The following is a 27045-nucleotide window of genomic DNA, read 5'->3' on the forward strand; positions in this document are numbered from 1 at the left end:
AGTGGCCGCTTGACGCCGACTTTGTACCGCGTTGGTGGCTCCTTGTTTGCACGGGGCGTCGGGGGGCTCCTCGCTGAAAGCGGTGGCGTTGGCTTGGCGATCGCCGTTGGCGCGCCACGAAAGGACTTGGACGCGAGCTCGTGCACCATCATCGACGCCATCTGGTTGGCTTTTCTAGCCACGTGGCGCGCCAGCAGCTGTCCGTGTCGCCCCGAGTTGGCTCGAACCACCATCGTTGACGCTGGCCGGAGCACCTCGTCAAATTTGGTGTCGTTGGAGTCAGTCGAAAGTTGCGGCCGCTGACCGTGCTCGGGGGCCGTTTGGGTCCGAGGCGGGTGCACGGACTGTGACACGACGACAAAGTCGGCCATGCGCGGCGACGCTTGCGTCTTCCCGTAGAGTCGACTCACTTTGCCGCCGATGGGCTTGATACGGGCGCCACCAATGCCGAGCGAAGCCCAGTCGAGTGCCAACGCGTCGTCTGCTGGTTCGCCAATGTACCGTGGAGACTTTGCGAGAGCGTTGTGAATGCGCGCGCCAAGGCCGAGACTTTTGACGGCAAACGGATTCGAGGAATCCAAAGCCGCCGTAGAGAGTTCGTCTTTGGGACGAAAATGAGCCGGATCCAAGCCGCGCGTGAAGCTCGTGTGCTGTCCCGTGGCCGCTACGACACAGTCAGAGAGTGTCTAAGATCTCATTCAGGCTAGTACTTAGCAGGAGGTTGTCGTCTCCACTGGGCTGTGATGTGGATGGAAGACGCCCACCGAGGTCTCCGCCTCCTCGAGGTGTTGACGCCGCACAACTCATACCCGAATCACCAAAGGTGGTAGCATTCGACTGAGACTGCCGTGGACTTGTGATCGGTCGGCCGCTCAGACCGTGTGGGCTCTCAACGCGATCAGTGCGAGATGCCCGCTCGTCGCTGGCGTCGTAGTCGTACTCAACGTCACTAGTTGTCGAGACGCCTTCTGCAGATCTCTCAAACTGCGCAGCATCGTTGGCGACCCCGGCATGTGCAACCGCATTGGCTGTCTCGTCGAGGCTTTGTTGAGTGCTGCTGCCTGCGCTCGATCGCAACGTGGGCGCGCGCACCCTGGAGGCTGCGCGCGATGTCCGCCGTGTCACATTGGCATCTGCGCCCTCCTCGACACTGCTCCCATCGGTGCCCGCATGCGACCCCGTCGGCCGGCGGTCGTGCGTGGGGCTACTCGGCTTGCGGCTCGACGACGACGTGGAGAGGCGATTGGACGAGCTTGTTCCTTTCGACCCCATGGCTTGTGATGGTCGCTTCGCCACGCGTTGAGGTGTCGTCGTGCCTACCATCGTTTGTGTGTGTGTGATTTTAAGATGAGGTTACCTAAATCCATGTGGGGGTCGTAGTCAAAGCTCGGCGGGTGGCTCGCGTGGTACATGGTAGCCGTTTTGTTGTGCTCAGGGGGCAGGCCGCTCGTCGATACCAACTTGAGCTTTGTATGCAACGTCTTGGTCAACGGTGTGTCGTCGTCATCGAGCAGGGACGCGAGGTGTCGGGGTCGGTGCGATGCGGGCGCCTCATCGTCGTCCAACAGCAGCGTTGTCGCCTCCGTTGCAGAGGCATTGGTTGTCACTTGTTCCGTGCTTCTCTCGGGCGCCGCGCCGTCTGCGGTGTCGCTTTCGGCGCTGGTTGCATCGGAGGTGTTGGCTCCGCTACCGTCGCCTGTTGTGTTGGAGTGAGATGAGTTTTTTTATTTCGATTGACAAGGAACCTCGTGTGTGGTTGCGGTATTTCCGTAGCTGGGCCTTCTCGACCTCGTCGAGGAAACTCGAAATGAGCGGTGATGAGACATTGCTGCCGGCCTCTGCGACGTCAATGTACTTGACCTCTAGTACACGCTCGTGGTGAAGATGACATCACCGCCATCGCACCTTCGAGGCGCCGCAGCCGAAACGAGCCTGACTGGCGGTATGTGATGCCGTTCAATATCAAGTAGAGCAGGTTGCAATACTACACGAGCACATGAGAAGCGATGAGAGGCGCCGATCGTACATACATCGTCTGCGTCCAGCGAGTCGCACCAAATGTCTAGTCGAAGTGAGTACCAGATCCGATCCAGACCAGATTACCGATGAGCTCAAAGAGCGAGAGGTGAAACATCTCGTACTCGAGGTTGGTATGCGTGGCAATGTCGCGCTTCCAGTCGTCCTGGGGTGCGTGAGACGTCTTGTCGACCATCATCATTATCATCGTACGGCGATCATGACTCTCGACTCGCCAAGGTCGAAGAGCTCGATTAGCACCTTGTGAATGCGCAGAAAGAGGCGCTGGTAGTCGTCAAACTCCATTTTTGCTGCGTCCGGCTTGACCATTGTGAGCCAAAACACCCGCGTCATGCGGCACAAGAGCGGGTGGTACCGCAGCTCGAGTCGCTTTTGCAAGTTGTCCTATCGCGCCTCGTATCACGCCGAAAAAGTGTACTACTATGCATACATCCGTGTAAAACTTGAGGTCGCCTTGGTGGTCGTAGCTCACGTTGGCACCAGGATCGAGGGCGGTGACGACTTCCCTACAACGAAATGATTGAGTTAATCACAAGTATCGCAAGAGCAGAGACCCTTCGGCGACGAGCCGAATGACCGCCTGTCGGATCTCATCGACGTGGTCCGCGGCATCGATGAGCTTGGGCGTGACGAGCGATGGCTGGTGCAGCAGCTCGGGTGTATGCTTGGGCACGGGGCGCGTAATGTCTTCAAAATTGAGCGGATTCATTTCAGGGGACAGCGGCGCATAGGGTGGCGGCTTCTCTTTGATGGTGGCTTTCCGAGGCGGCTCGACTTGGTGCGGAATGACAACGGCCTCTGCTTCGGGAGTGGCCGGTGCCTCCTCGACGATCGACCCGGGATGCTCTAGCGGCCGCGAGGTCTTGTTGTGCGACGACGTCTTGACCATTTGCCCGAGCATAATGCTCATGACCGACTGCTTGAGCTTGAGCGCCGAGAGCTGGCGCATCGGCGCGACGTTGAGCCCGTCGGATGCCGTCGACGAGATCGCGAGCATGTGGTCGGCGATGGATTTCTTGGCATTTCGAATGTCGAGGATCGTCTTAATGCGGTTGAAAGACGCGGGCCGCGCCGGTAGACTTGGTGGCGCCTGCATGGCACGAGTACCTGATTACGGCCGTATAAATAGCGCGCTGTCGTCGCACGGATATAACTGCTTTGCCATGGCGACACGCGGGGCCAACGACGCCACCCTCGACGGCAACGAGAACGAAGCAATCGACGAAAACGAAGCAATCGATGAGAACGAAGTAATCGATGAGATCGAGCCCAGTGACGACGGCGGGCTCCTCGTACTTGTCTCGGCAACGACGCCGCCCGTTCTCTTTTGCAACTACCCGAGCTACCTCGGCTTGGAGCGCGCTTGTCCCGTCGGCTACGAAGGTGCTCGCGTGGCTCTCAAGATGCGGAGAGGCTTCAACACTGCCTAGTCCGCGCGATGCCATCTCCGACACCACAATTGACGTACCATGGCACGCGGCGCTACTTGTACAATGCCGTCAAGAACGTACTCCACACCAACCGCGGTACAGTTCTTCTCGCTATTCGCATCACGTCTCCTTTGCTAGCCAAGAAGACGACGCTGTCGACGTGGAGCCTCTTTTGGGGGTTCGGCCATCACCATTTACATGAACACTTCCCACCCGGTTGTAGGCGCCATTTGGAGTCCAGCTCGGTTGGTCGCCTCGTGCCGGGTCAAAAGGCTCGTCCTGCATCCTGCGAGCATCCTGAGCAATAATGTATAACGATTAGATCAACCATTTTCCCGGCAGCCTCGAACTCGGGCGAAAGGACAAGCTGTGCGCCAACATCTTGCGCATGCAGCGCAAGTTCGGCAAATTCTTCCAGATCATTCCCGAGACGTACGTCACGGGCAGCAAGGACGGTCGGCATTTTATGCAAGCGTACGCGGCGGACCCAAAGGCGATCTGGATCCTCAAGCCGCCCAACCAGTGCTGCGGCCGCGGCATCAAGCTCGTCTCGGGCAGCGCCAAGTACGAGTTCGAGCCCGACAAGCGCTACGTTGCGCAGGTGCCACACGATTCTTATCGCTTGGCGCGTTAAAAAGGTCATGTAGAAATACATTGCGCACCCGTACTTGATCAACGGCTTCAAGTTTGACATGCGGCTCTACGTCCTGGTACACGCCTTCAAATTGAAAGAAATATACGATGCTGCGTCATAGGTCACGTCGTACGAGCCGCTGCGCGTCTATCTCTTTGACAACGGCCTCGTGCGCTTCTGCACGCAGGTTGGAACCCTGTACTACCTCCATTGTCGTTGAAATGTGATCAGAAATACTCGATGGCGACCAAAGACCTCAAGAATCGGTTTGGGCACTTGACCAACTATAGCGTCAACAAGAAGAACGAAGCTTTCGAGTCCAACCAAGGCAACAACGACGGTAGTGGCAGCAAGTGGAGCTTCCAGGTCTCTACCGATGTACAACATTTCATTATAGTCTCGCAGGCGTTGGTCGCACATTTGCGGGGCGAAGGCCACAACTGCGACAAACTCGTCGATGACATTGCGGCCGTGATCGTCAAGACCCTTCTCTGCGTCGAGTCGGCGATTCTTGCGCAGTGTTCCAAGCAACTTCGGGCGGCGCAGAACTGCTTTGAGCTGTACGGCTTTGACATCCTCTTGGACGCCAACCTCCGGCCGTGGCTGCTCGAAGTCAACGTCTTCCCGTCCATGAGCAGCTCGTCGCCGATGGACAAGCGCATCAAGTCGATTCTCATCTGCGACACGTTTCAGCTCGTACGCGCGCTTCGCTCACAACATACAAACACGCGTGTGTAGGTTGGGCTACCGGTCACGGACGTCGCCGCAGCTGTCGAGCAAGCCAAGAAGGAGCGTACGACCCAACGGTCCGTCCACCACCTCGCTACGACATGATCTCCACAGTCGTAAATGCGATAGGAAGGCGAGCGTCAGTGCCAAGCCAGAGGACGACGGCGCCGCGTGGATCCAGCAACTTCTGGACGAGGAGGCGCGCATGGGCCACTTCCGACGCATCTTTCCAACGCCCGCGACCGCCAGCTTTCTCGACTTTTTTGAAACCAATCGCCCGAGCAATGCAGCGCTGGCCGAGCACGTGGCGGATCACAGCGAACGCGGCCTATTGTGCGCAAGACGGGCTCCTTTAGCAACAAGCTGCAGCACGCCAAGGTCCTCAACGCAGCGTACAGTTCGTAGCACTGCTTCTATTCAATTTACGCTGTCGTCCGTGGTTGGATCGACCGGAATCGGCACATGTTGTGTCTTGAGTGCTGCAAAATCGTTCTCCAAGTGGCTCAAACGGTCGAGGACACTGGCGAGCGCCGCCGCGTCGTGGGTCGACTGGTTCTCCTGGACCTGCGCGGCGAGGCGCTGGACGAGCGCTTCCGAAGACTGCAACCGCGCCGCCAGCTGTCCGAGCTTGGCGTCGATCGCGCTGTAGATCTTGGCTTCGAGTTGCGCCTGCATGGCACTTTGAACCTGAAAGAGCATTGCCATTGAGGCGCCATTCAGCGACGGTGCGCTCGGTGCACTCTGCGGTGGCGCCAACGCCCCCGACATTGCGCGGACGTGCATGTCATGCAGCCGCAGCACATGCTTCTTAGCAGCAGGCTGGAGCGACAGAAACTTGAGCATGATGGCGACCGCGCGCTGGTAGGTCTCGTCGTTGGCCGGGAACGAAGCGGCGATTTGGTACAAGTCCTTATCACTGCCATCGCGCACTCCGCGGATCGTCTCAAAGTACTTGAACTCGCGCTCCTTCTTGGCATTGATGATGCCGACGTACACTTCGGCGTGGCGGGCGGAGCTCGTGAGCTCGAGCGTCTTGAGCGTGCACGCCGCTGGGAACGCGACTATGGGGACCATGAGCCCTCGTTGCCAGAGCCGACGAGCGTACGCGTGATGGAGCAAGGCGAATCTTCATCCGGCCGCTCCAGAGAGAGGCTGGCGCCGAGCTTGACGGCCAGAGAGCCATCGTCGAGCGTCTCGAGGTCGCATGCCAATGCGTCGGCGGTGCTCGTCCACGTCGATGTCACTTGCATTGCAGCGATCGCTAGTTAGTTATCTGGCCAATCGCCAGCGCGCAAATCGGTCTATATCACACTATTTCTCGACCCTACCAGGAAATGACCGCTCTGCCCCATGGCGCACCATGGCTTTGATGCAAATAAATGAACGAGCAAGCGACGCACGCAAGCATTCTCAGTGTGTCTCTCTATATCAGACCGCGCAAGTACTGTGCTATGTTTCCCAGTCGCACCGATGCACACTATTTGAGGGTCCACTGGGTCCACGTCATCGGAGCATCCGGATGGAGGAAAAGATCCATCATGACAAGCTGGCTGTGCGAGCCACGGTGGGCCCACGAGGCCCTTCAGGCGCTGAGCCGCCGGGACGCGCCGCGTCTCCGTGCTGCCCTGCAGCTGCCATCTGCTAACGCGCACGCCATCGTGACGCAACGACCGGGCGGCGCGCCGTTCGACTTTGCGGGCGAAGGTGCGTGGGATCGCGGCGGTGGTAACGACGCACGCCCGTAGGCTTCTATGACGCACTCGCAGAAAAGTGGGCATCGCCGCTCTTCAAGCACGCCATCGACGGTGACACGCTCCTCCATCTTGCGCTGCGTCAGCATGACCCTGTCTGTGCCCGCGTGCTTCTCGACGCCGGTGCGGCGCTGGAGACGGTCAACAGCGCCAAAGAAACCCCGGTCGCGATGCTCTGGGCCGTGCACATGGAGCCGACGGCACCCCATGCTGCCTCGTACGCAGATCTTCTGGAGCACACGAAGCTCCAGCTCCAGTGCGACGAAAATAGGTTACCTCGTGGCGTTCACGATAGAGTGCATGCGGTGTAGGCAGTACCAGGAGGCCAACGCCGCCCGCGCCCGGGATGGCCTCGTCGCCGTCTACACACGCTATGCACCCGACCGTCTCGGTAAGATTGAGCTCCAACTGCGCGAGTTTTACGGCCGCGAACTCGACCTTCTCGCACGCGTGCTCGAAAAGTACCATACATCGTCTTAATTAAAGTTGGATGCGCTTCCGCGCCAGCTTCAAGAGGCTGCGGTTCGCGTCGTGCACGGTCGCAGGCATGCCTTTGTTGAAGTGCAAGAGAAGTTCGGCGTCTGTGAACTGAAAGTTGACCGCCTCGCCACTTGCCACGTCGAGCGCATGGAACGTGAGCAGCCGGCGTAGCTCGTACACGTGCACTCGACAGAGGTACCGGGCACCCTTGTGCTTGAAGAAGGACCGGGACGGAAACTCGCGGGACGCAAACAGCGATAAAACGGTGCGGACATCTCGCTTGGGCTTCAAGGCATCGCTCAATGGCTGTTCTGCCACGGCCGGCGCAGCAACCTCGAGCGACAGCTTGAAGCTACCCTCGTCGTGCCCCACGGAGACACGGACGCTTTGCACGAGCTTGATCAAGAGCACCTTGATGTTCTCTTCGTCCAGCGCTTCCGAGACACGGGGAAAGTTGCCGACGTTGGCGTTTGTTTGGATGCGACGCAGTTTCTCTCTATCATCATACATTGGGACGAGTCCACGTCGACTGGTATACTCGATATCGCTGCGGCCAGGCAACGACTGCGCCACGTCCTTGAGCCGCGGTAAGGTCACGAGGCACTCGCCGCTGCGAGCGTCCTTCTTGGCGCGAATCAGAAGCCCCCTACAACGTCACCATCGTCACGCCATCGGCATCCAAGACGGGATGGGTCTACTGGTCGCCGAGGTGCGTCTCGGTCGGTGTCACGAAGGCCGTCTGGATTTCTTCGATTGTAAAATGCACGCCAAGCGACGTCGTGGCCTCAAGGAGGAGGACGGGGACGCTCTTGGTGTTGTACGTTTGCCTAGGCGGTCACAGATGATGACATTGTATGCATTGAAGTCGGTACCGGCGTCGTGACGGCGACGTTGCAACCGTGAGCGGTCTACACCACAATGTCATCCAGCTAACCGACATGATGAGCCTCCGCACCGCTGGCTTCCCGACGGGGCTGGCACCCCGCGCTTGATCGCATTGCGCGGGGACGAAGGCGCGTTCGATGGGTTGCGGCTTGGCCGGTGTGGCGATGGCGCCGACATGACCTCGTCGCGCGGTGTGATCACCGGGAGCGCGCTCTTGTCGCGTGCGTGGTACGGTGACGGGTCGCGCTGCTTGGGCGGCAAGTGCCCGACCGTCGCGTCGTGGTGCACGTGCTTGAAGCGCACGAGCGACTCCTTGTACTCCTAATCGAATATCCAGTTGACGATTTCTCAAGCGACAAAATCATCGGTACGCGATCCCAGCGCGAGGCGCTGTAGGCCGACTTTTTCGTCGTGAGCCGCGCGAGCATCTTGCGGTTCTCGGCCTCGATCTTCGCGTGCTCGCGCTGGCGAAACCCGCTGTTCAAGCTGCCTTTCTCAATCGCGCACCCGCGGCTCAGCGAGTGCGGCGAGAGGTACGAGTCGAGCATCGGTGTTTGCTCGACCGTCAAGCGCATGCCCGGTCGAAACTCGACCGCGCGCTCGGTCGGGTGCGCCGCAACGATGCGGGTCATCTTGCGCACGAGGTGCTGGTTTTCTTCAAAGATCTGCTGGTAGCGCTCTTGCTTGAGCTGCGCCGTTTTGAGGCGCGCGTCCAAATGGACATAGTGCTTGGGAGGCGAGTTGTCGAGTTTGCTCGCGGCCGGCGAGTACGTCGACGACTGCATCGAGCGCAGTCGGTCTTGGTGCAGCTTTTGCGCCTTGAGCACGTCGCGCTCGTAGCAGACGCGGTTGTCAAAGCCGATCTTGCGGTTCATTTCAAGCGTCGGGGTGTCCTACTTCAGGAATATAAAGCGCGCTAAAGTTAGACCACGCTCGTGATTGGCACTTTGCTTCTTCAAGGATTGCCCCAAGGCCGTGCGTGTGGTAGTACTACATGGATACCGCCGGCTCTGGTTCGCTCAGTCGTACGGTACGCCGCACGCATCGCTCGTAACAAAACCAACGAACCCGCCGTCAACGAATCCTCCTACGCTACGCAACGCAGTCTGGTCACCTCAGATATCGGACGTGGCGAGATGGCTCGTGCATGACAGTACTCGAAAGCGTGCATCGCGCTCGGGCCAACGTGGGCTGCAGGCGGAGATGCTGCGAATTTTGGGCCGAGCTACTTCTTCTGCAAAGAAACCGCACGGGTGGTGATGCGCACCCACCCTTTACTACGATGGCATGCCGAGAAGCGGAAGCGCCATCCTGAAGTTGACAGACAGTCCACTTGATGGGAGCATTCGATGCAAAGCAGAAAGTACGCCGAATCAGCTCATCGCAGGTCGTGGGATGCGTCGTCGCGATTGACGCCGACGGTCTTCTCCGTGCAGTGCACTTCTTCTGGCGTCGTGTATTATAAAAATGCCGCGTCACGCGCCGACGCTCTACGATCCGCACTGCGATCTGTACAGTAAAACCTGCCGCCTCCACGTCAAATGGTATAAGTGTCGTGTCTATTCGCCTGCCTATCACGCCTTCGAGTTGCGCCAGCCTTCCGCGCCATCGTCAGCGCACCAGCTGTTACTGCGTGCGAACGGGCGCGCCACGTCATGCGATTAACCAGATCCATCCCTGGTCTATTTTCTATTATTAAATTAAAACACCTAACAATTGTATGAAACTAACGTTTTCTATCCTTTCGCATAGGACACGTACGAACCGAGGATGGCACACCGGATGGCCAATATAAAGTCCGCCCCGCATGCCATAGAGTCTATGCAAAGGTGGGTATTTTTTTAGCACTTGTGGGAGCCTGTCTGTGGTGCGTAGCGAGCCCGCAACCAGCTGTGCGCCTCCCGATTGGTTGCCTCCACTTCTGGATGGATTGCTGCTTCATCGTCGCGACCGTCGCCATAACTCAAACGTCGGGACCATGGCCGTGAGCAGCATGCACAACAACCCGCTCTACAAGTACACGCTCTTCCACATGAAGCGGCGGCCGTCGCCGTTCTTGAGCGCCACGACACCGTTCTTAGAGCCGCCGCGCATGACGACGACGTCGTCGTCCTTCCTCGACCGACCGGCGCGCACCGGCGACGCAAGCATGGCCGCCATCATGTACCCGACGCGCTCGTGCATGTGGATCCGCGGCAGCCCCGTGTGCATCCGGTGGAGCGTGCTCGACGACCGCATCGGCAGCGTCCGCATCGAGCTCTGCCAGTGGGGCTCGAGCGCCATGACGACCATTGCAACCCACGCGCCCAACACGGGCTGCTTCGTCTACTCCAAGGTGCCATGGGGCGTCATCGGCCACAACTTTTACATTCGCATCACCGCGGCCGAGCACGACGACCGGTTCGTCGTGAGCGAATACTTTAGCATCGGCAACCCGCGCCAAGGCTGGTAGCCGCCCCTTATCTACGACGTTCTCTCTCGCATTTTAACTTAACGATCCCATATCATGTTAATAACATATCTATACTCGCGTGAATGGTGCTGGCGGCGATCGAACGCGCTGGCGTGCTTGCCTTGGCTATGCAGCGGGTGGCTATCGAGGAGCAATGTCGGCGCGTCGGCCTCGTTACGATAAAAAGAAAGGCAGTTGCTTCAACGTTCCCATGCTAAAGTACATGGTATTGCATTGCCGCGTCATAGAGATGCGCATTAGTGCGCGCAAAAGCACCCAAGAGCGAATTGACCCATCTCAAGGCGCTAGCTGCACGCAACTCACGCCGCGCGCCTGCGTGCTTCTCCGTCTTTGCGAGCGCCCGCCGTCCATTGCTGCACCCAAGTGGACCCGACCCAATCACATGCGCGGCGCCGCAAATCCTCGTAGCACCTTGCAGTGATAGGTTACCCGACACGAACGTGCGCGCGTGTCAAGATGGCGTGATTTTAGCTTCAGGTTTCATTACGCGGATCACGATCGGCCACAATCCGCCAATCCGCGCCCACTTTGGCGCTGGCGGTTCGAACTACGCACGCATCGAAGTCCGTAGTAGTTCGTCAGTCTCTTCCAAGTCATGGCAAGCCGCAGCGGCGCAGCCCTTGTGGCAGGGACAGCTGCCACGCTCTCGCTCAAGGTAGGCGCGGCAGTACGCCTTCTGGCGTGGCTCCATGCAGTGTGTGGTGTAGGTGGCGTTCGGCCTTCCCTCGCATGATGGCGTGTACGTCCAGCCGCTCTTCCAGACCGGTCTCGTCTTTTCAGCAATGGCATTGTGTACGCCGCCTTCGCATCGCCACGTCTGGTCCTGATGCCTGATGACCATTGTAGTGGTGCCTGTCCATTACATCGTGACGTGTAATGGCGACCGAGCAACGATCGAGAAAGGGGCCTTCTGGCGTCTCTGCCGTCCGGCCGTGATTGACGTGCTTGCGACGGCGCTCGCGATGGCCGGTCTCTTGTACCTCGCGCCCAGCACGCACAAGCTCCTCCAGTACAGCGTCATGCCGATCGTCGCCTTGCTCAAGTGGCTTCTCAAGAGAGACGACGCGCCCGCACTCGCGACGCGCGGCCTGGGACTCTACCTTGTCGCGCTGATGTGCATCGTCGTCGGAACCATTTGTAGCGCACCGATCGAGTCTTCCGCCATTGTGCGCGGCCTTTTGTTCCTCGGCGCCAGCTGCATTGTGCAAAGCGTTCTCTTCCTTGTCGACGCCGACGCGTCCGAGCCGCTGCCCGCGCTCCTTGCTATTGGCGTCCAAGGGCTCTGGGGCTGTCTCTTTCTGACCCTTCTCGTCTTCCCCGCGGCCTACTGCATGCCGACCAGCTCGGGGCTCCATGAAAACGTCTTCAACACGGCGCAAGTCGTTGCCACCAATTCGGACCTTCTCGCGTCTGCGCTCGTAACCCTATTCTCGACGACCACCTTTCACGTCGTCGCTGTCCGCGTGCTCGAAGACGACGTCGACGAGGTGCACGGGTACTTGCTCGCGATGAGCTTGGCGCCGAGCGTGTGGATCGTCGGCATTTTGCTGCAGTACAGCACCAGCCTTCCGGTCGACGAGCCGTGGACTGGCGTTGCGAGCATGGTGCAGCTCTGCGGCATGGCACTCCTCCTCTACGCGACGACCTTGATTCATAACGATGCACCCGAGCTGCCTGTCGGCGTCGGGCACCGAGTGTTTGCCTACTCGTCGAGCAGCGCCACCGAGCCCCACCTCGCGCAGCGCCTCATCGCGTACGGCTCGTTCAAGGCCGCGGACCACAAGACCCGTGGCTCGTTCGTGATATAAATGAGACACCGTATCTTGCGAGTGGAGCGTACACGGAGCGAATAATTACAGGAGTTCGAGACGCTAAGCACTTGTCAGCACGCTGCCTCGGCAGCGGTCTTGTCCTCGTCATCGCCGACCAAGTCTTCTTCGAGCACGATCCGGGAAATGTTGTCGAGGATCTTGACGACCGAGCGCTCCATCGTCGCGCAGTTGGCCTTTTGCGCGATCTTGAATTGCTCCAACTAGAACGCGATCAGTGGACGCCACGTCACGGAGTGCGTACCGTAAGCTGCTCGCCGATACCGTGCGCCATGTTGTCGACGATCGACACCATCGCAAACGGGACTTGGAGCTCGTTCGCGAGGCCGGCTTCGTGGCACCCCGTCATGCCCACGAGTTCCTACGGTTGGGTCGCATTAGCTTTGCGCTCGACATGCATGCGTCGCACCCCAAACTGAGCAAAGAAGCGGATCTCGGCCTTCGTCTCGAAGCGAGGGCCTGCCGTTTGCACGTAGACGCCACCGTCGTGCGGATTGAGACCCTCGGCGCGAAGCACTTCGAGAAAGTACTTGCGCAGCGGCTCAGAGATACCTAGACACAGGAGCGCTGCGTAAGACGATGCGCGTGTTGACGATGGCGTAGTACAGGGCACGATGTGCGCTTCGTAGTGCGACGAGATGTTGATGATGTCGAACGGGTTAAAGTAGTCATTAGGAATCGCCATGCTACAAGGGTCGCGATGAGCATACGCAGTGAAAGGATGCGGCAGCTGCATGTACCTGCCAATCGGGATCGCGGTCGTCATCGAGCCGACCGAGTAGACGCCAATGATGCAGTCGCAGTTGAGCTCCTTGAGCGCCGTCACGATCGCATGGTAGTTGATGTTGCGAGGCTGCTTGTAGTCGGACGGCTTGTCGCCATCAGCGTGGTGGCGCTGGATGAAGACGATGTCCGTGCTCGACGTGCCCCAGCGACCCTTGTATGCCAGTACAGGGCCATACTCGGTCGGGACCGTGATCTGGTCCATGCCCGAGAAGCGCTTCGAGTGGAAGAGGCTCGAGCCGCCGATGATCCCGACCGTCATCTCGGCGGGCTCGTCCTCGTACGTCGTCGTCGATTGTTGCGGGGCCATGGCTCGGATTCGATTCTGCACCCGGTTCAGATCCCAGGTGGGCACGGTAGATGCCGGCCAATTAGGCACTCCATACAAACCCAATGTTTTGCCCTAAAGCTAGGGCGTATGCCTTGAAACGAGGCGGACCTGAGGTCACTTGACGCAACCGCTCATGATGCTGCGATTGGTGGATTCCTGTCCCCGACTGGGTGAGGTTGAAGCTGTCGACCAATCACAAGCGCCTGGGTTTTACCAACGAGCATCCATGCTCCAAGAGGATGGCTTCGGTCATCGGAATCGGCCAAGCATGATGCGACGACAATCCCGCGTAAGCTTGGCGACAACCTCTCGCAAGCGCCTCAGATTGCGGCCGAGTCATCTTTCTCGTCGAATTCTCTCGCAGCCTGTGTCCAGATACTCGTAGTGATGTGCAAAGTGAGTTCATTGTGGTCGTCTCAGTGAACGGCTACCGCGCGCCAAGCGCGCCTGGCAGTGCTTTTGCAAGGTTGCATCGGCGGCTTCCAGCGAAAGACCCATCGCCATCCAGGACATCGGCTTCATCAATCGCTGTGGGCAAGGGTTGTTGGTGAAAGATTTCGAAGGTTTGCAGCTTGGTCCTTGGATTCCACTGCAATTCTGGCCAAGCTCTTGACTCCGTGAGGAAAATGACATCAACTGTCATTTCTTTTTCGTAAAATGGGAAACCAATTTGCTCGAGTGCAAAGCTCCTCGTGGACAAACGCCGGCCAAGTTCTTATCGCTGTGCAGTCGCTTCACCGGTCCCAGAGCATCGGATGAAACTCTCCACGTCGTGCCGAGACACAAATCCGTCGTCTTTTATATGCAGGAGCTAGCTCAATTATCATCATAGCAGTATACAAACTGGGTCTTGCTGTGAGACAGTGTTTAGACTGTACTATGGTTTGCTCTAGTAGAGAACCGTCCACCGCACGAGTAACCAGCTGCATGAGTAAAGTTGAGGTAGGAAGAACAAACGAGAAAGCACTTGCGGTCGGAAACTCAAAAGAAGAAGTGAGCTGACCAGGCTCGGTTATGGTGGCTTCCGCGAGCTGACCAGGCTCGGTTATGGTGGCTTCGGCGGGCTGAGTAACGAACGATGAAGAGTGCGCTTCAGGACCGGTACGCGGAGATGGGAGCTGTACCGTATGACACGAACCGAGATGGTGGGTTTAGGGCTCGCGTGTCCATTTGTACATTGTAGCACTCTGTACTGTGTGACTATTGCCGCGTGCAAATGACGTCCCGGTAAACGTTGCTCGTTTGAACGACGGAGCCTGGGCGTTGTTCTGGACTGTTAAGAGACGTCGGTCGAACCTCCCACCTAACCTTCTCCTCCTCCAGGCATGGGGCTGGACCATCCTGCTACAGACCGATTCGCTCTTAGTGGGGCTGGACGGTGCTTTCGTCTTTACTGCCGCATGCTGTGTGGTGTAGGGTTCAACCAACGCTATTTGATCGCTCATGTCTCGAGTGATGGGTCGTTGACCATTCCCTTTACTTGCAATAACCATATTGCAAACAAGCGACGACGGATGTAGACCACCAGCCTTGGGTTCGCTCTCTATGGGCTCAGTTAAAGTACTCCTTACATGCTAGTTCCGCGGTCACCATCGACATCAGCGTCCGAGTTGCTGCATCGTGTCCTAATAAGCATGGACACGTTTCAGTGCAAGGAGGTCAACAACCCTAAGGAAAGGACCATTGGACGGCTTTGTCGCCAAGCCATCGACCTTTCTGCATCACTATTCCATCCTATTCAATGGAGCTCTCGTCAAGTGTCATTGGCCCTCGAGGAGGTGTCTGAGGATGGTCCAGACAATGATTCGCCGGTGGCTTCCGTGGAAACATCCAACTGTTCACACAAATAAGCTTCGCTGGCGGATTTGTTGAAACGAGCTGCTCATCTGAACCGCCATGTAAAGCGATTTGTGCTCGCAACGCTCTCGTCGGCAGAGACGAGGAAGGACGCAAAATCCATCCAACTCATTCCGCACTGTCTATGTCTCTCTCGCGGCAATCCAAATCATTTGACATCGCGATTGGCGATGGAGCCCTGTCGCTTCCGCCAACGGCGGAAGGAGGTCATCGAGGCCGCCATCGCGGTCTCTGCGTCATTGACTTCGCTCTCCTCGCTTTTGATTCGCTCCTTTTCAGAATAGGGCTCGGGGAATGGCCCAACGGCTCTGGGACGCGCACGTGATTGGCGGGCTTTATGGCCAATCGCTGAATTTAGCATCTGGCGGCGATGCGATTGGCGTATTCCTTCGTATCGCGTCGTTGATTGGGCGGAGATCTGGTTGGTGTGAAGTCCCAAACGCGACAGGCGTGGGGTTTTTCGGAAAGTATACGAACTCCAAGTGCGGCTGCCGTGGCCTGCAATTGGTGGTCGAGCCAAAGCATTAGGAAAAACTATGTCTGAGACGCCAAGAAGGTACGCCGGCGCCGCCGACGCTGGGCTCCAGCTCATGGACCTCCTCTCTGTGTAGCCCTCGTGGGGAAGACTCCCACGCCCCCGCCCCCATTGTCGATGGCGACATTGACACCAACTGGGAAGAAGTCATCGAGTCGTTCGATGGCATGGAGCTCCGCGAAGACCTCCTCCGTGGCATTTACGCCTACGGTTTTGAGAAGCCGTCGGCCATCCAGCAGCGCGCTGTGAAGCCTATCTTGCTCGGCCACGATTGCATTGCCCAGGCGCAGTCGGGTACCGGTAAGACGGCCACGTTCGCCATCTCGATCCTGCAGCAGATCGACTCGGCGCTCCGTGAGACGCAAGCGCTCATTTTGGCGCCCACGCGCGAACTCGCGCAGCAGATTGTCAAGGTCATCTTGGCCATTGGCGACTACATGGGCTGCCTCGTCCATGCCTGCGTCGGTGGTACCGCCGTCCGCGACGACATCCGCACGCTCCAGAGCGGTGTCCACATCGTGGTCGGTACGCCCGGCCGTGTCGGTGATATGATCAACCGTCGCGCCTTCCGCACCGACTCGGTCAAGCTCTTCGTCCTCGATGAAGCCGATGAGATGCTCTCGCGCGGTTTCAAGGACCAGATCTACGACGTCTTCCGCTTCTTGCCCGAGAAGGTGCAGGTGGCCCTTTTCTCGGCCACGATGCCCCTCGACGTGCTCGAGGTGACGCAGCGCTTCATGCGCGACCCGATCCGCATCCTCGTCAAGCGCGATGAACTGACCCTCGAAGGTATCAAGCAGTTCTACATCGCCATTGACCGCGAGGAGTGGAAGTTCGACACGCTCTGCGATCTGTACGAGACGCTTACGATCACGCAAGCCATCATTTATTGCAACACGCGGCGAAAGGTCGACTGGCTCACGGAGAAGATGCAGTCGAAGGACTTCACGGTCTCGGCCATGCACGGCGACATGGAGCAGCGCGAACGTGACATCATTATGCGCGAATTCCGCTCGGGCTCGTCGCGCGTCTTGATCACGACGGATCTCCTCGCCCGTGGTATCGACGTGCAGCAGGTGTCGCTCGTCATCAACTACGACCTCCCCACCAACCGTGAGAACTACATCCACCGTATCGGTCGCTCGGGTCGTTTCGGTCGCAAGGGTGTGGCCATCAACTTCCTGACGAGCGCCGACGCCCGCTACCTCCGCGATATCGAGCAGTTCTACAACACGCAAATCGACGAGATGCCCATGGACGTCGCCGATCTCATTTAGAGGACGAGCTGAAGATCAGCCGACGGCACCGAGCGTCTATTTTCCACCAACATGTATTTCTGTCTGCTTGCTGCCAACAAACACCTTTTGTCTTGTTTCACGCACGTTATATGGGTCGTTGGTCGCGTTATTCGTTGTGCTGGGTGTTCCCTGACTGAACGGGTTCCGAGCCCGACGCGGGACCACACAGACTGCGTGGAGGGGCTGCTGCCGTAAGGTGTGGCCCCAGACTGCCTGGAGAAGCTGCTGCCGGGATGCTGCAAACTCTTCGCCGTAAACCCTAGTGACGACCAGGTAAAATACTTTGACCTGTGTAGAGTAAAGGTAAAAGCCAGGCAGTGGAGTTTTTCGTGATGGCGACGAAGCGACTGAGCTGCGCCCTTGTGCTGGCACTGGCGTGGGTCTTGACGGCGCCGATCGGCCAAGGCTTCTTGGTCTACCTGAACTTCCCGTCGTACCTCTGGCTGGACTTTGCGTCCGCAGCCAACGAGCTCGGCAATACAGCCAACGTGTACATCAACAGCACGGATGGCGTCCGCATTGGCCTCTGGCACACACAGCTCCATGGCGCAGTGAACCGATCCAAGGTCGTCTTGTACTTGCACGGCAACGGCGAGCATCGTGCATCGGCCGTCGGGCTTTCCAAGCTCCGTCTATACCGGGCCATGCCGACCGTCAGCGACATTGTGCTCGTCGACTACCGAGGTACCATGGTTGCCGCATCCATGCAACTCGACATGTAGTACTACGTTGCAGGTTTCGGCGACTCATCGCGGGTGTGGCCCACGGAGCAAGGCGTCAAGGACGACGCGATGGCTGCATGGACGTGGCTCACCGACGTGCTGGGGCGATCCCATCGCGACATTGTCGTCCACGGCTACTCGCTCGGAAGTGCGATTGCGACCCACCTCGTGCACACGCTGTGCGCGCGGCAGCAGTGCCCCGCAGGCCTCATCTTGGAAGTACTTCGCACCTCACGTTACAGCGCTGGCACTCAGTGGAGGTGTAGGCGCCGTTCACCACCATCTCGGGCATCGTGCGCGACTGGGTGCCCGCGGTCGCCGATGACACCGTGTCGTCAGTCCTCGCCCACCAGTTTCGCACCAAGGACCTTCTCCGCGCCGTGAACGCGACACCCATCTTGCTCGTGCACGGCAAGAAGGATCGCATCGTTGCCTTCCACCACGGCCAGACGCTGTACGAGCGCCATGGCCACAACAACCTGCGCTTCTGCCCTGTTGCGGACGCGGGGCACATGGACACCTTGGCGTTCGAGGAAGGGCAGCGCTGCTTGCATGCGTACTGGCACGCTGCGATTGCATTATCTACCTAAGGCTCACTCGTCGTTGTTATACACCCAGTGTCTACTGATATTTCGTCTTGCTACTGTGGGGCACGACGTAGCGAAAGTAGCCCGTCCCGATAAAGAGCATTTGAGCAATCAGGATCGCAAGCATCCCAGTCTTGGGCGCGTGGGCCAACGTCAAGAGCGACGCCGCCGGAATGTCGGCAAACACCAGAACTTCGAGCACCGAGTAGGCAGCCTCCATGACGTGGGCGACGCTGAGCGCGCCAAAGAGGGCGGCGTTGGTCATGTCGCACGCGGTGGCGAAGCGGAGGGTCGCGAGCGTGAGCACGTAGAGCGCGTAGAGGCGGCGGACGGCGGGCACAGCATCGAACGAAGGGTCTGTCACTGTGGGCAGGAGCTCCACGAAGGGTGTGTCCGTGAAGACAAGGCGCACAAAGGAGACGACCTCGAGGAGCGTCCCGAGGACGAGGTAGATGCGCAGAAACTCCACCATGGCACGATGGCGAGCGTCTGTCAGTATAACATATGAGAGGTTAGGAGGAAGTTGGAGCGTTGGAGGTAATGCGATGCCACAGTGCCTGTGCTAGACTAGGTCGCCTGGCGCTGGAAGCTCCTTCCAGGCAGGGGATTGGCAACCAGTTGGCAAGGACGCATCTCCCGGTCAAGCGTGTCAAGCAAGATGAGGATGCTGGGCAGGAAGGACGATCCGGTGGTCGCTCTTGACGTTACAATCTGAAACCTCGGCCCGTGGCGGGAAGAGGGCAGCATAAATGACCGGCGACGGCGTTATTTATGTCGGGCAGAAGACGGCCGTTGGCAGCAACGCTCCTGTACGTCAAATACTGACGCGGCGATGGAACATGCAAGGTGGAAGATTGCGTGTGCAATGGCATGATATCCGGACGCGGCCGTCACTTCGGCTGACGCCAGACAGAGAGCGTCGGCCTTTGCAACGACGCGGCTGTTCTTCGTTGCCTCGAGCACAAAGACGGCGCTGCCGAAGCGGTCAAGTGCGTGGCCGACTTCAGGGCGGTTCTGCAGCAGTTGATACGAGCGGTGGTGGAAGAATTCGTTCTCACAGGTTCAATGGCAACCGGCTTCAAGAAGGCCGACGGGCCGGAAAGGGCGGTTCCGCCCATCGCCAATCACATCGCGTTGGTCGTCGGCACGCACCAATCAACATCCATCTCGCATGTGATTGGTGGAAAAGAATGGGGGTCGCTCCAGCATAGAAACGCGCGCAGGCCAGCGCCAGCGAACAAAGGTGCATAGACAGGTAGGCGGCGCCGGCCGACGCGAGCGCAGTCATCAGAAGCATGTCGCGATGCCAAACGATCCGTAGGCACATGAAGCAGCACGATGTGACGGCCAAGACGGCCGAGCTCGCGCTGGACCCCGAGGGCCAGTACGCGGCGTACCTCGAGGACGAGATGCGCTTCTTCCAGGAGAGCCACAAGATCCCGCTGGGCTGCGTCAAGGACATCTTACGCTCGCACTACCGGTCGCTGCGCACGCTCAAGCACGTGCTCAAGCCGCCGCCGCCGCCGCTCTCGGTGCAGCTCGAGAAGCTGTCGCCGCCGCACATTGAGATTCTAACGGCGCCGATCCGCGATATCTGCGACCAGCTCACGCACGTGCAATGTACTACGCTTCTACGGCACAGAGTGGAGGCTCATGCTTACGCTTCTTTTAGTCAACATTTCGATCCCGACCGCGGCCGAAGTCACGGCCATGGGCAAGGACGTCTTTTACTACAAGCTCTGGGAGGCCGAAAGCATCAGCATGGGCATCTTCTTCATGCCGCCCGGCTCCAAGATTCCCCTCCACGACCACCCGTTCATGTCGGTCGTCACGCGAGTGTACGTCCTTATCGCCAGGAACACGCGGGCGCTCAAATCGCATTGATTAGACTGTACGGCTCGTTCCACCTCAAAGCGTACAACTTGCTCGAGCACGACCAAGTAGATGAACAAGGGTACGCTCCCTGGCCTTATATGTGCGTCCTGTATTCACGCGTCTGCGATCGCGTAGAGCCCCTCTCCTTCTCGCCAAGCAGACGCGGAACAAGCACGTTACTGGTAGACCGAGAAAATGGATGGCTCCCGTGCTCACGCGTGTCTTTAGCACCGTGCACAATGGATCTGAACCCGTGGCAGCACAACCTGCACGAGCTCGTGGCCGAAGGCGCAATAGGCTGCGCCGTCTTTGACGTCACGATCCCGCCCTACGATGAGTACGCTTCGTATAGTCGTTCTCCAAATCTTATGTTTTTCTTAGCCTCGATCGCCATGGGAACCACTACAAGGTCATCAAGCCCCAAGACGATCTGGACGACGTGTTTGTGCTTCAGACAACCGATGGTCCCGAGGCATAACTCTGCCTCATTTAATACTATTGCACCTATTTCCAGTCGGTTGTGCTGCAAAATGCACAAAGTGTCCTTGGCGAGATGACCCACGACAGCCCTTCGCAGACAAGTAGCAGAAGCGCCAGCATGCGCTATTCATTCCTCCTTAAACTCGAACAAGCGATTTACAGTTGTCCAAGAGCACTGTTGTATAGTGCATCGCGATCGCTGGCGCTCCTGTCTTCACATGGCCGGCGGATCACTCCCACGCCACGCCCCTGCATGCACGCCTCCAATGTACTCAGCATGAGTTGTCGCGACGTGAGTTGTCGGCCTGCCACAGCTGGCCAAGCCATCCACGGCACGGTCCCGCCATGCTACAGCGAGAGTTGAACCGTGGCTTTGGTTGAACCATCGCATCGTCGTCCATCGCTGCCTGCCTCTGTCTCTGAAACCGACCAGGGTGCATCTTGTGGACTGTTCACGGAATGTTCTCTCGTATCCATGGAACACGCTTTGCGATGAGGGATTTACCCTCCGCTCGGAAATGCTGTCTTTTTGCCCAATGAAATGGTAGGCGCTCAGGGATTGGTGGATCCGAGATCTTGAACGGAGCCGAGCGATGGCGGCCACGAAACTCTGGGCGTCAGTGGCTGGCGCTTGCCTCGACTGCGACATCGTCGCCTTGTACGCCAAGCTCGCGACGACGCCGGCGCTGGCGCTGACGGAGCTCGTGAACGTGACCGCGCTCTTGCTCGTTTCAATTGTCGTCTACGCGGCGCTCAAAGTCGCGCCGGCGTGGGTCGCAATCGTGCCGTTCGAGGTCGACCTTGGCTTTTTCATATTGCTGACGCTGTTCAGTACGGCGTCTACCGCACGCGCATCGACGACATGTTTGCGCCGTTTCTCATGCTCTTCCAGAGCACCGTGCTCTGGGACCTGCTGCAGCTCGCTGGCGCGACGGCCGGCCTCGCCTCGCTAGCCGTGCTCTGCTACTCCGACCCAAACGAGCTGGTTGCAATGATCGAGCTCTTCTTGGGACCGCACTTGACGCCGCATGTCCTCATCTACCTCCCCGTTGTGCTGCACCAAGTGTTTATCGTGCTGCGCCTCGCAGGCTTGCTCCTCCTCCTGCAGTGGACGGGCTATGTCCTGACGCTGCCTTATGTGCGCTACCGCCACCTTGTCAAAACCAACAGCACGTTGTAATCAAGCGTCTTTCACTGCACAATTAGAACTCCATGGGACTGGGCTCGTTCAAGCAGGCGCGACTTGCGCGACTCCGCGGCAACGAAAAGGCGACCGGGCCCTCGTCTTTCGTCGTGACCGAGCATTCAATCGCAATCGTGAGCGACGGAAGCAACGACTCGAGGGGCGGGTCATCGAGAAGCGCCGGCGACTCGAAGCGGTGGCCGTGCCGTCGCCAGAGCGCCATGTCGGCCACCACGCGCTCAAGGCACACGGGCGACGCGTGCTTGGCTCGCCTCGCGTCCTCCTGGCGCGTCTGCAGCTGCACCAATTGGGCTCGCACGCGCCTTTGCACGTCCGCCTGCGCGCGCAGCATCGCGCTCGCGTGCTCGGCGAGGTACTGCGTTCGCGACTTGGTTTTCTTTAGCGCCGGGCGGGAGGCCGACGCCTTGATTTGCTTGGCGCGCCGCAGCCCCGCCGCTTTCGGTAACGCACCGGTGCTCTTGGCCATCACGCCATCCCTGGGTGGAAGCTCGGATTTGGGATCGATTGCATGGTCGAGCTGCTGTGCGAGGCGCACCACCTTTGGGTTCTTGGGGGCGGCGGCGACCGTCGTCTTGATGCGAGGATGAAAGTTGACGAGTGGCACACTCGGGTTGGTGTTGAGAGAAAATGTCGGCGCTGCGTCATCCTCGTGGTTGTTGTCCTCAGATTGATTGGATGCGTGTGCTACTACTTGCAGCGGCTCCCAGTGTGGGTCCTTGGCGCCTAGGACGCGGGTATGCAACAGTCATACGATGCAACGAGGCAGTCCACGCACCAGGCTCCAGGTTGTTGTGCTCCACAGACGTCTGCGCTTGGGCTCTCGCCGGCGCCCAGCCAGCAAACAGTTGTGTGCTTGCGTCTTGTCGCCTGCGACGAACGCGTGAAAGCGGCGGCGCACGTGGTTTTGAAACGCGCGCTCGCGGGGGCCCGGCGCGTCGGGCGGCGGCTTCTCACGCGACGACCGAGCCGTCGCGGGTCGTTGGGGTGGTCGTGGCGGGCGCTGCGTTGGCGGCTTGTGGTCGAGCACGATCGTGTTGCGTGAGTTTGCATCGGGCACGACGCTGAGGTACTGAGCCAACGGGTCGCTCTGCTGCATTTATGGTAACGCCTGACCCCAACTGCCGCTCTACGATCTATGAGAGAGCGCTTTGCGCTTGCCGCGGGCAGACTCGACAAGTCACAGCTATCGCTGCAAGACGATGGCTAAAGGCCAAGGAAGGAGCTGGGTCGGTTGCTTGGCGCTGCTGGGGGCGTATCATTGCGTGCATTTAGCTAACGTCGAAGTATAGAATTGCGCTCGCTGATTGGGTATTGCAGTCGTTTCCGTCAAAAGGTCGAAGACACATGCGAATTGGTGCGACGACGCGCGGGCCATGGAGGAGGCTCATCGGCGACGCTGGGTAGACATCTGGCGCCATGCCAGCACCCTCGAGCAGTACCAGCGCGAGATGCGCTCCACGCAGCGGAGCTCTGGCGCCGGGCGCCCGGCGACGCTAGGCCGGCGCATCTGGGCGGCCTGCAAGTTCTTGCCCCACTCGCCCATCACGTGGATCTTCCTCATGACGCTTGGCTGCCTCTCGGCGCTTATCGGGTACCTCTTAGCTTATCATTGGCCTTCTGATGAAGCAGCTAGAGCGCTCTTGGATGCGTGGATTGTGGCCATTCTTTCGTACCGGTCGTGGCTGCTCGCGTCGCTCGGCGAGGTACGACATCGTTAGCCCAAAACTTGATCGATCGATGCCATGCTTAGGACTCGATCGCTGCCTGCATGCTGTGGCTGGGATGGACCGTCGTTCTTGGGCTCCTCGCGAGTCTCTGCGGCGTCATCTTTTCGAATTACGCGGACGGCTCGGGCATTCCGCAGATGAAGGCGCTGCTTTCGGGCCAGCTTGCGTCCACTCACGTGCTCTCATATCGCACGCTTCTCGGTCGATCGCTCAGTACTGTCCTCTCGAACGCGTCGGGGCTCTCGGTCGGGAAGGAAGGGCCGTTCATCCACCTCGTCTCGATTGTCGCGCACAAGCTCAGCAGCCTCGGCATCTTCCGGCGAGGTCCCGAAGACAACATCACATTTATCCGCGCAGGTGGCTCCGCCAACGACGAGAGGCTGTACGCATGCGGCATGTGTAGGCGTCGCCTGCGGCGTCACGGCCGTCTTTGGCTCCCCCCTCGGCGGCGTGCTGTTCAGCATCGAAGTCACGTCGCAGTTTTACGCCATCAAGTATCACTGCTTGCTACAACATGAGGCATCTGAAGAGGGCGTAGGAACCTCTGGCAGAGTGTAATTAGCTCGTCGTTTTGTGTGCTCACGTTCCAGATCGTCTCGGCGCTGCAGAACGATGTGCTCTTCACCAACACGACGTTTGCCGACTTCAAGCTCGGGCCAGAGCTGCTCGCGTTCTTGCTCCTCGGCGGTCTCTGCGGGGTACACGCTGCATCATCGGCTATCTCATTCCTTCTTGCATTAGGGCCTCTCGGCGGCCTTTGTGCAAAGCGTCGTCTATATTCAAAAGCTGCAGGCGCGCTACCTCTGTGTACGCCAGATTCGAGACCGTTATGCGCCATAGGATGACCCTTTCTCGTAGCCGCGTCTCCCAAAGAGCTCGCGCCACTACCGCTTTGCAGTCGTTGCGATCGCGGGCGCGCTCACGGCGCTTGGTGCGTACCCGTTCCTGCGCCTGCTCCGCGCCTCGGACCGTGCGATCATCAACACATCGTTTCGCGACAGCCCGATCCACGACACGGCGCTGCACTCGATCTCGCACGCCGCCGCCTTCGTCCTGCTCAAGTTTGGCATGACACTATTGCCGTGCGGCCTCCCGCTCTCGTGCGGCATCTTTACGCCGCTCTTCGCCCTCGGTGCCGTCGTCGGTCGGCTGTATGGCGAAGTCGTCTTGTGGATCGTCGGCGACGGCGTCTCGCCCGCCACGTACGCCGTCGTCGGCGCAGCGTGCCTCGCGTCCGCGGCGACGCACTCGATTTCGACGGCCGTCATCGTCTTTGAACTCACGGGTGCGCATTTTACGAAAAGGAGATGGTATCCAGTTGAAAGTAGGACAACTGAGCCACATACTGCCCGTCATGCTCTCGGTGCTCGTCGCGTACTCGGTCGGCGGCATGTTTACGCCGTCGATCTACGACGTCTTTGCCAAGCTCGCGGGCCTCGACTTCATCTGCGACGACATCTCCGAGACCGTCTTGGCCAACAAAGTGGCCCACGAAGTGTTGCAGCCGCACTGCGGCGTCCTCACGCTGCACTCGACGTATGCCGACGCCGCTAACCTTCTCGTACGTCTCCTCTCGCAACGATCCTCATCGCGCAAGGCCGTAGCTCACGCATCCGACGCACCAGCAGTTTGCACTCTGCGATTCCTCCGAGTCGCGCACCCTTCTCGTATGGAAGCGCTGCGTTAAGAACGACGTGCAACAAATGGACTAGGGCGGCGTGCGCCGATCGGACCTCGTGCTCGCACTCGCCCGACTCCGTGACCGGCTGCACGACCACGTTGATGACAACGACACGGTCGACGACTCGCAGCAGACGCTGCGTGCGTCGCTCGTCAAACCGGACCTTGACACGGGTGCGCGCATTCAATTGCTTGCTATTTCCATATCCACGCGTAGACGAAGCCACTCTGTTGCACTCGCTCGAGAGCCAAGGCCATCTCGAGTCGACACTGGTAGCGTGACTGTACTCTCCGGTATCAACATGCTTGCTTGGCTAGCTGGCGTACGGCCCGCCGTTCCACGCGCTTTCGTACGCGGCGCTGCCTGTCGACACGTACCCGCCCCAAGTCGGGTACATGGTGCCCCTCAGCAAGGTGTACGTGCTCTCGTGCCTCTACATGTGGCCGCAGATCTTTGTCGTCAAAGAAGGCAAGCTCCAAGGCGTCCTCTTCATGGACTCGACGCTGACACACTACTAACACAGTCGCACGTCGTCGTCGTCGTATAAATCGGATATGTCTCATCTACTCGTCGTCCTCGAGCCGCAAACAGTCGCGCACCTCGGCGAGCTTGGCGTTGAATGCAGCCTCGCCCTTGACCAAGTCGGTCATGTCGTTGGCTCCCGGCCGTTGGCGCAGATGGGCGAGGCACGCGAGGCTGACACGCTCGACGTGCGCCACGTGCTCGAGCACCACGTCTTGCTCGAACGGCGGCGAGACGTCCGCGCCCATGTCGACGATGACGTCGTTCACCGCATCGTAGAGCGACGGCAGCGCGCCGCTCCAGTCGAGGAAGCCGTCTTGGCCGTCGTTGGTCTCGGTCGCGTTGACGGCGAGGACACCCTTCTTGGTGATCGCCTGGACCATCTTGAGGAGGCCGAGGACGAGCGTGAACTGGCGCGTCTCGAGCGGGCTCATGGTCTCGTCCATGTCGAATGCATACTCGTCCTCGTCTTCGACGTTGCGCTCGGTCGGCCCATTGGCCTGGTCCGCGAGGACACCGTCGAGCTCGCTGATCGTGTCGTTGAGGATCGCGACCGACTGCAGCATGACGCGCTTGGTCGCAATCAAGTTGGACTTGGAGATGGTGGGGAGGTAGTTGCACGCATCCCAGATGCGACCCGTGAACTCGGGCACGCGGGCGAACTCCTTGACCTGCACGAGGCGCACGAGCTCCTGCATCGTGCTCACAATGCGCCTACACATTAGCATCCTGAGCGACCGCGTTCCTAGCATGTGAACGAACAGCGAGCCAGCGATCATCTCCTTGGTCAAGGCATAGCCGGCGCCGGCAAAGATGGCGACCTTGAGCGCGGCAAGGAGCTGCTGGCACGGATCGTAAATGGCCTCGCAGATGCTCTGCGCCTCGCGCTCGGTCGGCGTCTTGGACTTGGCCATGACGAGCGAGAACTTGGTCACTTGCGCGTTGATGCTGCCGGCCGCCTAGTACGTCCATGCATCGCCACGCGCTCGTATGTGGTCCTGCGTCGTACCGCTAACAGGACATCGCGGGCGAGGCTAAAGTCGCTGTTGGCCTGCCAGAACTTGGCGGCGAAAGCGCGCTCGACGTTGTTCTTGGCCTCGAGGTCCTTGAGCTCGGCGACGCACGTCGCCATGCCACTCGCGAGGTTGTCCATCTTGCGTCCCGATTACGATTGGCCAATGGTGCGGGCAGGCGA

At 59.2% G+C, this 27045-nt stretch overlaps 17 protein-coding genes across 17 annotated transcripts; 10 read left to right on the plus strand and 7 right to left on the minus strand.

Moving 5' to 3' along the window:
- Positions 1-2062: 2062 nt before the first annotated feature.
- On the minus strand, positions 2063-3137 carry SPRG_00914 (hypothetical protein; the record flags this gene model as incomplete). The annotated part of the gene is made up of 4 exons (XM_012339126.1): positions 2592-3137; positions 2468-2543; positions 2230-2421; positions 2063-2200 (listed from the first exon to the last, which is right to left on the minus strand). Exons 1-4 carry the CDS (start codon positions 3131-3133, stop codon positions 2063-2065), a joined length of 948 nt encoding a protein of 315 aa, XP_012194516.1. The 5' UTR covers positions 3134-3137.
- A 62-nt stretch (positions 3138-3199) lies between these two features.
- Positions 3200-4935, plus strand: SPRG_00915 (hypothetical protein; the record flags this gene model as incomplete). Its single annotated transcript, XM_012339127.1, has 10 exons — positions 3200-3420; positions 3468-3563; positions 3606-3645; positions 3691-3724; positions 3790-4068; positions 4115-4177; positions 4223-4288; positions 4333-4467; positions 4507-4797; positions 4840-4935. Coding segments are annotated over 10 exons (1321 nt in total), but the record flags the coding sequence as incomplete, so codon positions are not given.
- A 271-nt stretch (positions 4936-5206) lies between these two features.
- SPRG_00916 (hypothetical protein) lies at positions 5207-6093 on the minus strand. Its single transcript, XM_012339128.1, has 2 exons — positions 5936-6093; positions 5207-5891 (listed from the first exon to the last, which is right to left on the minus strand). Exons 1-2 carry the CDS (start codon positions 6078-6080, stop codon positions 5248-5250), a joined length of 789 nt encoding a protein of 262 aa, XP_012194518.1. The 5' UTR covers positions 6081-6093; the 3' UTR covers positions 5207-5247.
- A 267-nt stretch (positions 6094-6360) lies between these two features.
- SPRG_00917 (hypothetical protein) lies at positions 6361-7061 on the plus strand (the record flags this gene model as incomplete). Its single annotated transcript, XM_012339129.1, has 3 exons — positions 6361-6534; positions 6576-6837; positions 6893-7061. Exons 1-3 carry the CDS (start codon positions 6369-6371, stop codon positions 7059-7061), a joined length of 597 nt encoding a protein of 198 aa, XP_012194519.1. The 5' UTR covers positions 6361-6368.
- SPRG_00918 (hypothetical protein) lies at positions 7044-8926 on the minus strand. The gene is made up of 6 exons (XM_012339130.1): positions 8318-8926; positions 8017-8267; positions 7934-7969; positions 7760-7888; positions 7600-7707; positions 7044-7557 (listed from the first exon to the last, which is right to left on the minus strand). The coding sequence occupies exons 1-6, from the start codon at positions 8819-8821 to the stop codon at positions 7062-7064; spliced, it is 1524 nt and encodes a 507-aa protein (XP_012194520.1). The 5' UTR covers positions 8822-8926; the 3' UTR covers positions 7044-7061.
- A 998-nt stretch (positions 8927-9924) lies between these two features.
- SPRG_00919 (hypothetical protein) lies at positions 9925-10478 on the plus strand (the record flags this gene model as incomplete). Its single annotated transcript, XM_012339131.1, has 1 exon — positions 9925-10478. One exon carries the CDS (start codon positions 9925-9927, stop codon positions 10396-10398), a length of 474 nt encoding a protein of 157 aa, XP_012194521.1. The 3' UTR covers positions 10399-10478.
- Positions 10479-11014: 536 nt separating this feature from the next.
- On the plus strand, positions 11015-12334 carry SPRG_00920 (hypothetical protein; the record flags this gene model as incomplete). The annotated part of the gene is made up of 3 exons (XM_012339132.1): positions 11015-11074; positions 11127-11211; positions 11266-12334. 3 exons carry the CDS (start codon positions 11015-11017, stop codon positions 12225-12227), a joined length of 1107 nt encoding a protein of 368 aa, XP_012194522.1. The 3' UTR covers positions 12228-12334.
- SPRG_00921 (hypothetical protein) lies at positions 12302-13341 on the minus strand (the record flags this gene model as incomplete). The annotated part of the gene is made up of 5 exons (XM_012339133.1): positions 12302-12451; positions 12493-12609; positions 12658-12800; positions 12855-12934; positions 12989-13341. 5 exons carry the CDS (start codon positions 13339-13341, stop codon positions 12302-12304), a joined length of 843 nt encoding a protein of 280 aa, XP_012194523.1.
- Positions 13342-15690: 2349 nt separating this feature from the next.
- Positions 15691-17136, plus strand: SPRG_00922 (ATP-dependent RNA helicase eIF4A). Its single transcript, XM_012339134.1, has 2 exons — positions 15691-15775; positions 15831-17136. The coding sequence occupies exons 1-2, from the start codon at positions 15756-15758 to the stop codon at positions 17029-17031; spliced, it is 1221 nt and encodes a 406-aa protein (XP_012194524.1). The 5' UTR covers positions 15691-15755; the 3' UTR covers positions 17032-17136.
- A 219-nt stretch (positions 17137-17355) lies between these two features.
- SPRG_00923 (hypothetical protein) lies at positions 17356-18404 on the plus strand. Its single transcript, XM_012339135.1, has 3 exons — positions 17356-17736; positions 17788-17993; positions 18041-18404. The coding sequence occupies exons 1-3, from the start codon at positions 17385-17387 to the stop codon at positions 18362-18364; spliced, it is 882 nt and encodes a 293-aa protein (XP_012194525.1). The 5' UTR covers positions 17356-17384; the 3' UTR covers positions 18365-18404.
- On the minus strand, positions 18396-18833 carry SPRG_00924 (hypothetical protein; the record flags this gene model as incomplete). Its single annotated transcript, XM_012339136.1, has 2 exons — positions 18396-18737; positions 18774-18833. The coding sequence occupies 2 exons, from the start codon at positions 18831-18833 to the stop codon at positions 18396-18398; spliced, it is 402 nt and encodes a 133-aa protein (XP_012194526.1).
- Positions 18834-19686: 853 nt separating this feature from the next.
- SPRG_00925 (hypothetical protein) lies at positions 19687-20245 on the plus strand (the record flags this gene model as incomplete). Its single annotated transcript, XM_012339137.1, has 2 exons — positions 19687-19981; positions 20034-20245. 2 exons carry the CDS (start codon positions 19687-19689, stop codon positions 20243-20245), a joined length of 507 nt encoding a protein of 168 aa, XP_012194527.1.
- A 230-nt stretch (positions 20246-20475) lies between these two features.
- Positions 20476-20714, plus strand: SPRG_00926 (hypothetical protein; the record flags this gene model as incomplete). Its single annotated transcript, XM_012339138.1, has 2 exons — positions 20476-20573; positions 20618-20714. 2 exons carry the CDS (start codon positions 20476-20478, stop codon positions 20712-20714), a joined length of 195 nt encoding a protein of 64 aa, XP_012194528.1.
- Positions 20715-21309: 595 nt separating this feature from the next.
- Positions 21310-21896, plus strand: SPRG_00927 (hypothetical protein; the record flags this gene model as incomplete). Its single annotated transcript, XM_012339139.1, has 2 exons — positions 21310-21510; positions 21549-21896. 2 exons carry the CDS (start codon positions 21310-21312, stop codon positions 21894-21896), a joined length of 549 nt encoding a protein of 182 aa, XP_012194529.1.
- A 22-nt stretch (positions 21897-21918) lies between these two features.
- On the minus strand, positions 21919-22386 carry SPRG_00928 (hypothetical protein; the record flags this gene model as incomplete). The annotated part of the gene is made up of 2 exons (XM_012339140.1): positions 21919-22197; positions 22219-22386. 2 exons carry the CDS (start codon positions 22384-22386, stop codon positions 21919-21921), a joined length of 447 nt encoding a protein of 148 aa, XP_012194530.1.
- An 890-nt stretch (positions 22387-23276) lies between these two features.
- Positions 23277-25880, plus strand: SPRG_00929 (hypothetical protein). Its single transcript, XM_012339141.1, has 12 exons — positions 23277-23511; positions 23554-23623; positions 23671-24004; positions 24051-24141; positions 24186-24345; positions 24389-24454; positions 24506-24932; positions 24973-25208; positions 25252-25314; positions 25360-25501; positions 25545-25600; positions 25646-25880. The coding sequence occupies exons 1-12, from the start codon at positions 23294-23296 to the stop codon at positions 25844-25846; spliced, it is 2064 nt and encodes a 687-aa protein (XP_012194531.1). The 5' UTR covers positions 23277-23293; the 3' UTR covers positions 25847-25880.
- SPRG_00930 (hypothetical protein) lies at positions 25847-27020 on the minus strand. The gene is made up of 3 exons (XM_012339142.1): positions 26860-27020; positions 26613-26809; positions 25847-26564 (listed from the first exon to the last, which is right to left on the minus strand). The coding sequence occupies exons 1-3, from the start codon at positions 27001-27003 to the stop codon at positions 25892-25894; spliced, it is 1014 nt and encodes a 337-aa protein (XP_012194532.1). The 5' UTR covers positions 27004-27020; the 3' UTR covers positions 25847-25891.
- Positions 27021-27045: the final 25 nt, after the last annotated feature.

This window comes from Saprolegnia parasitica (assembly GCF_000151545.1).
Source record: "Saprolegnia parasitica CBS 223.65 unplaced genomic scaffold supercont2.2, whole genome shotgun sequence".
Taxonomy (NCBI): domain Eukaryota; phylum Oomycota; class Saprolegniomycetes; order Saprolegniales; family Saprolegniaceae; genus Saprolegnia; species Saprolegnia parasitica.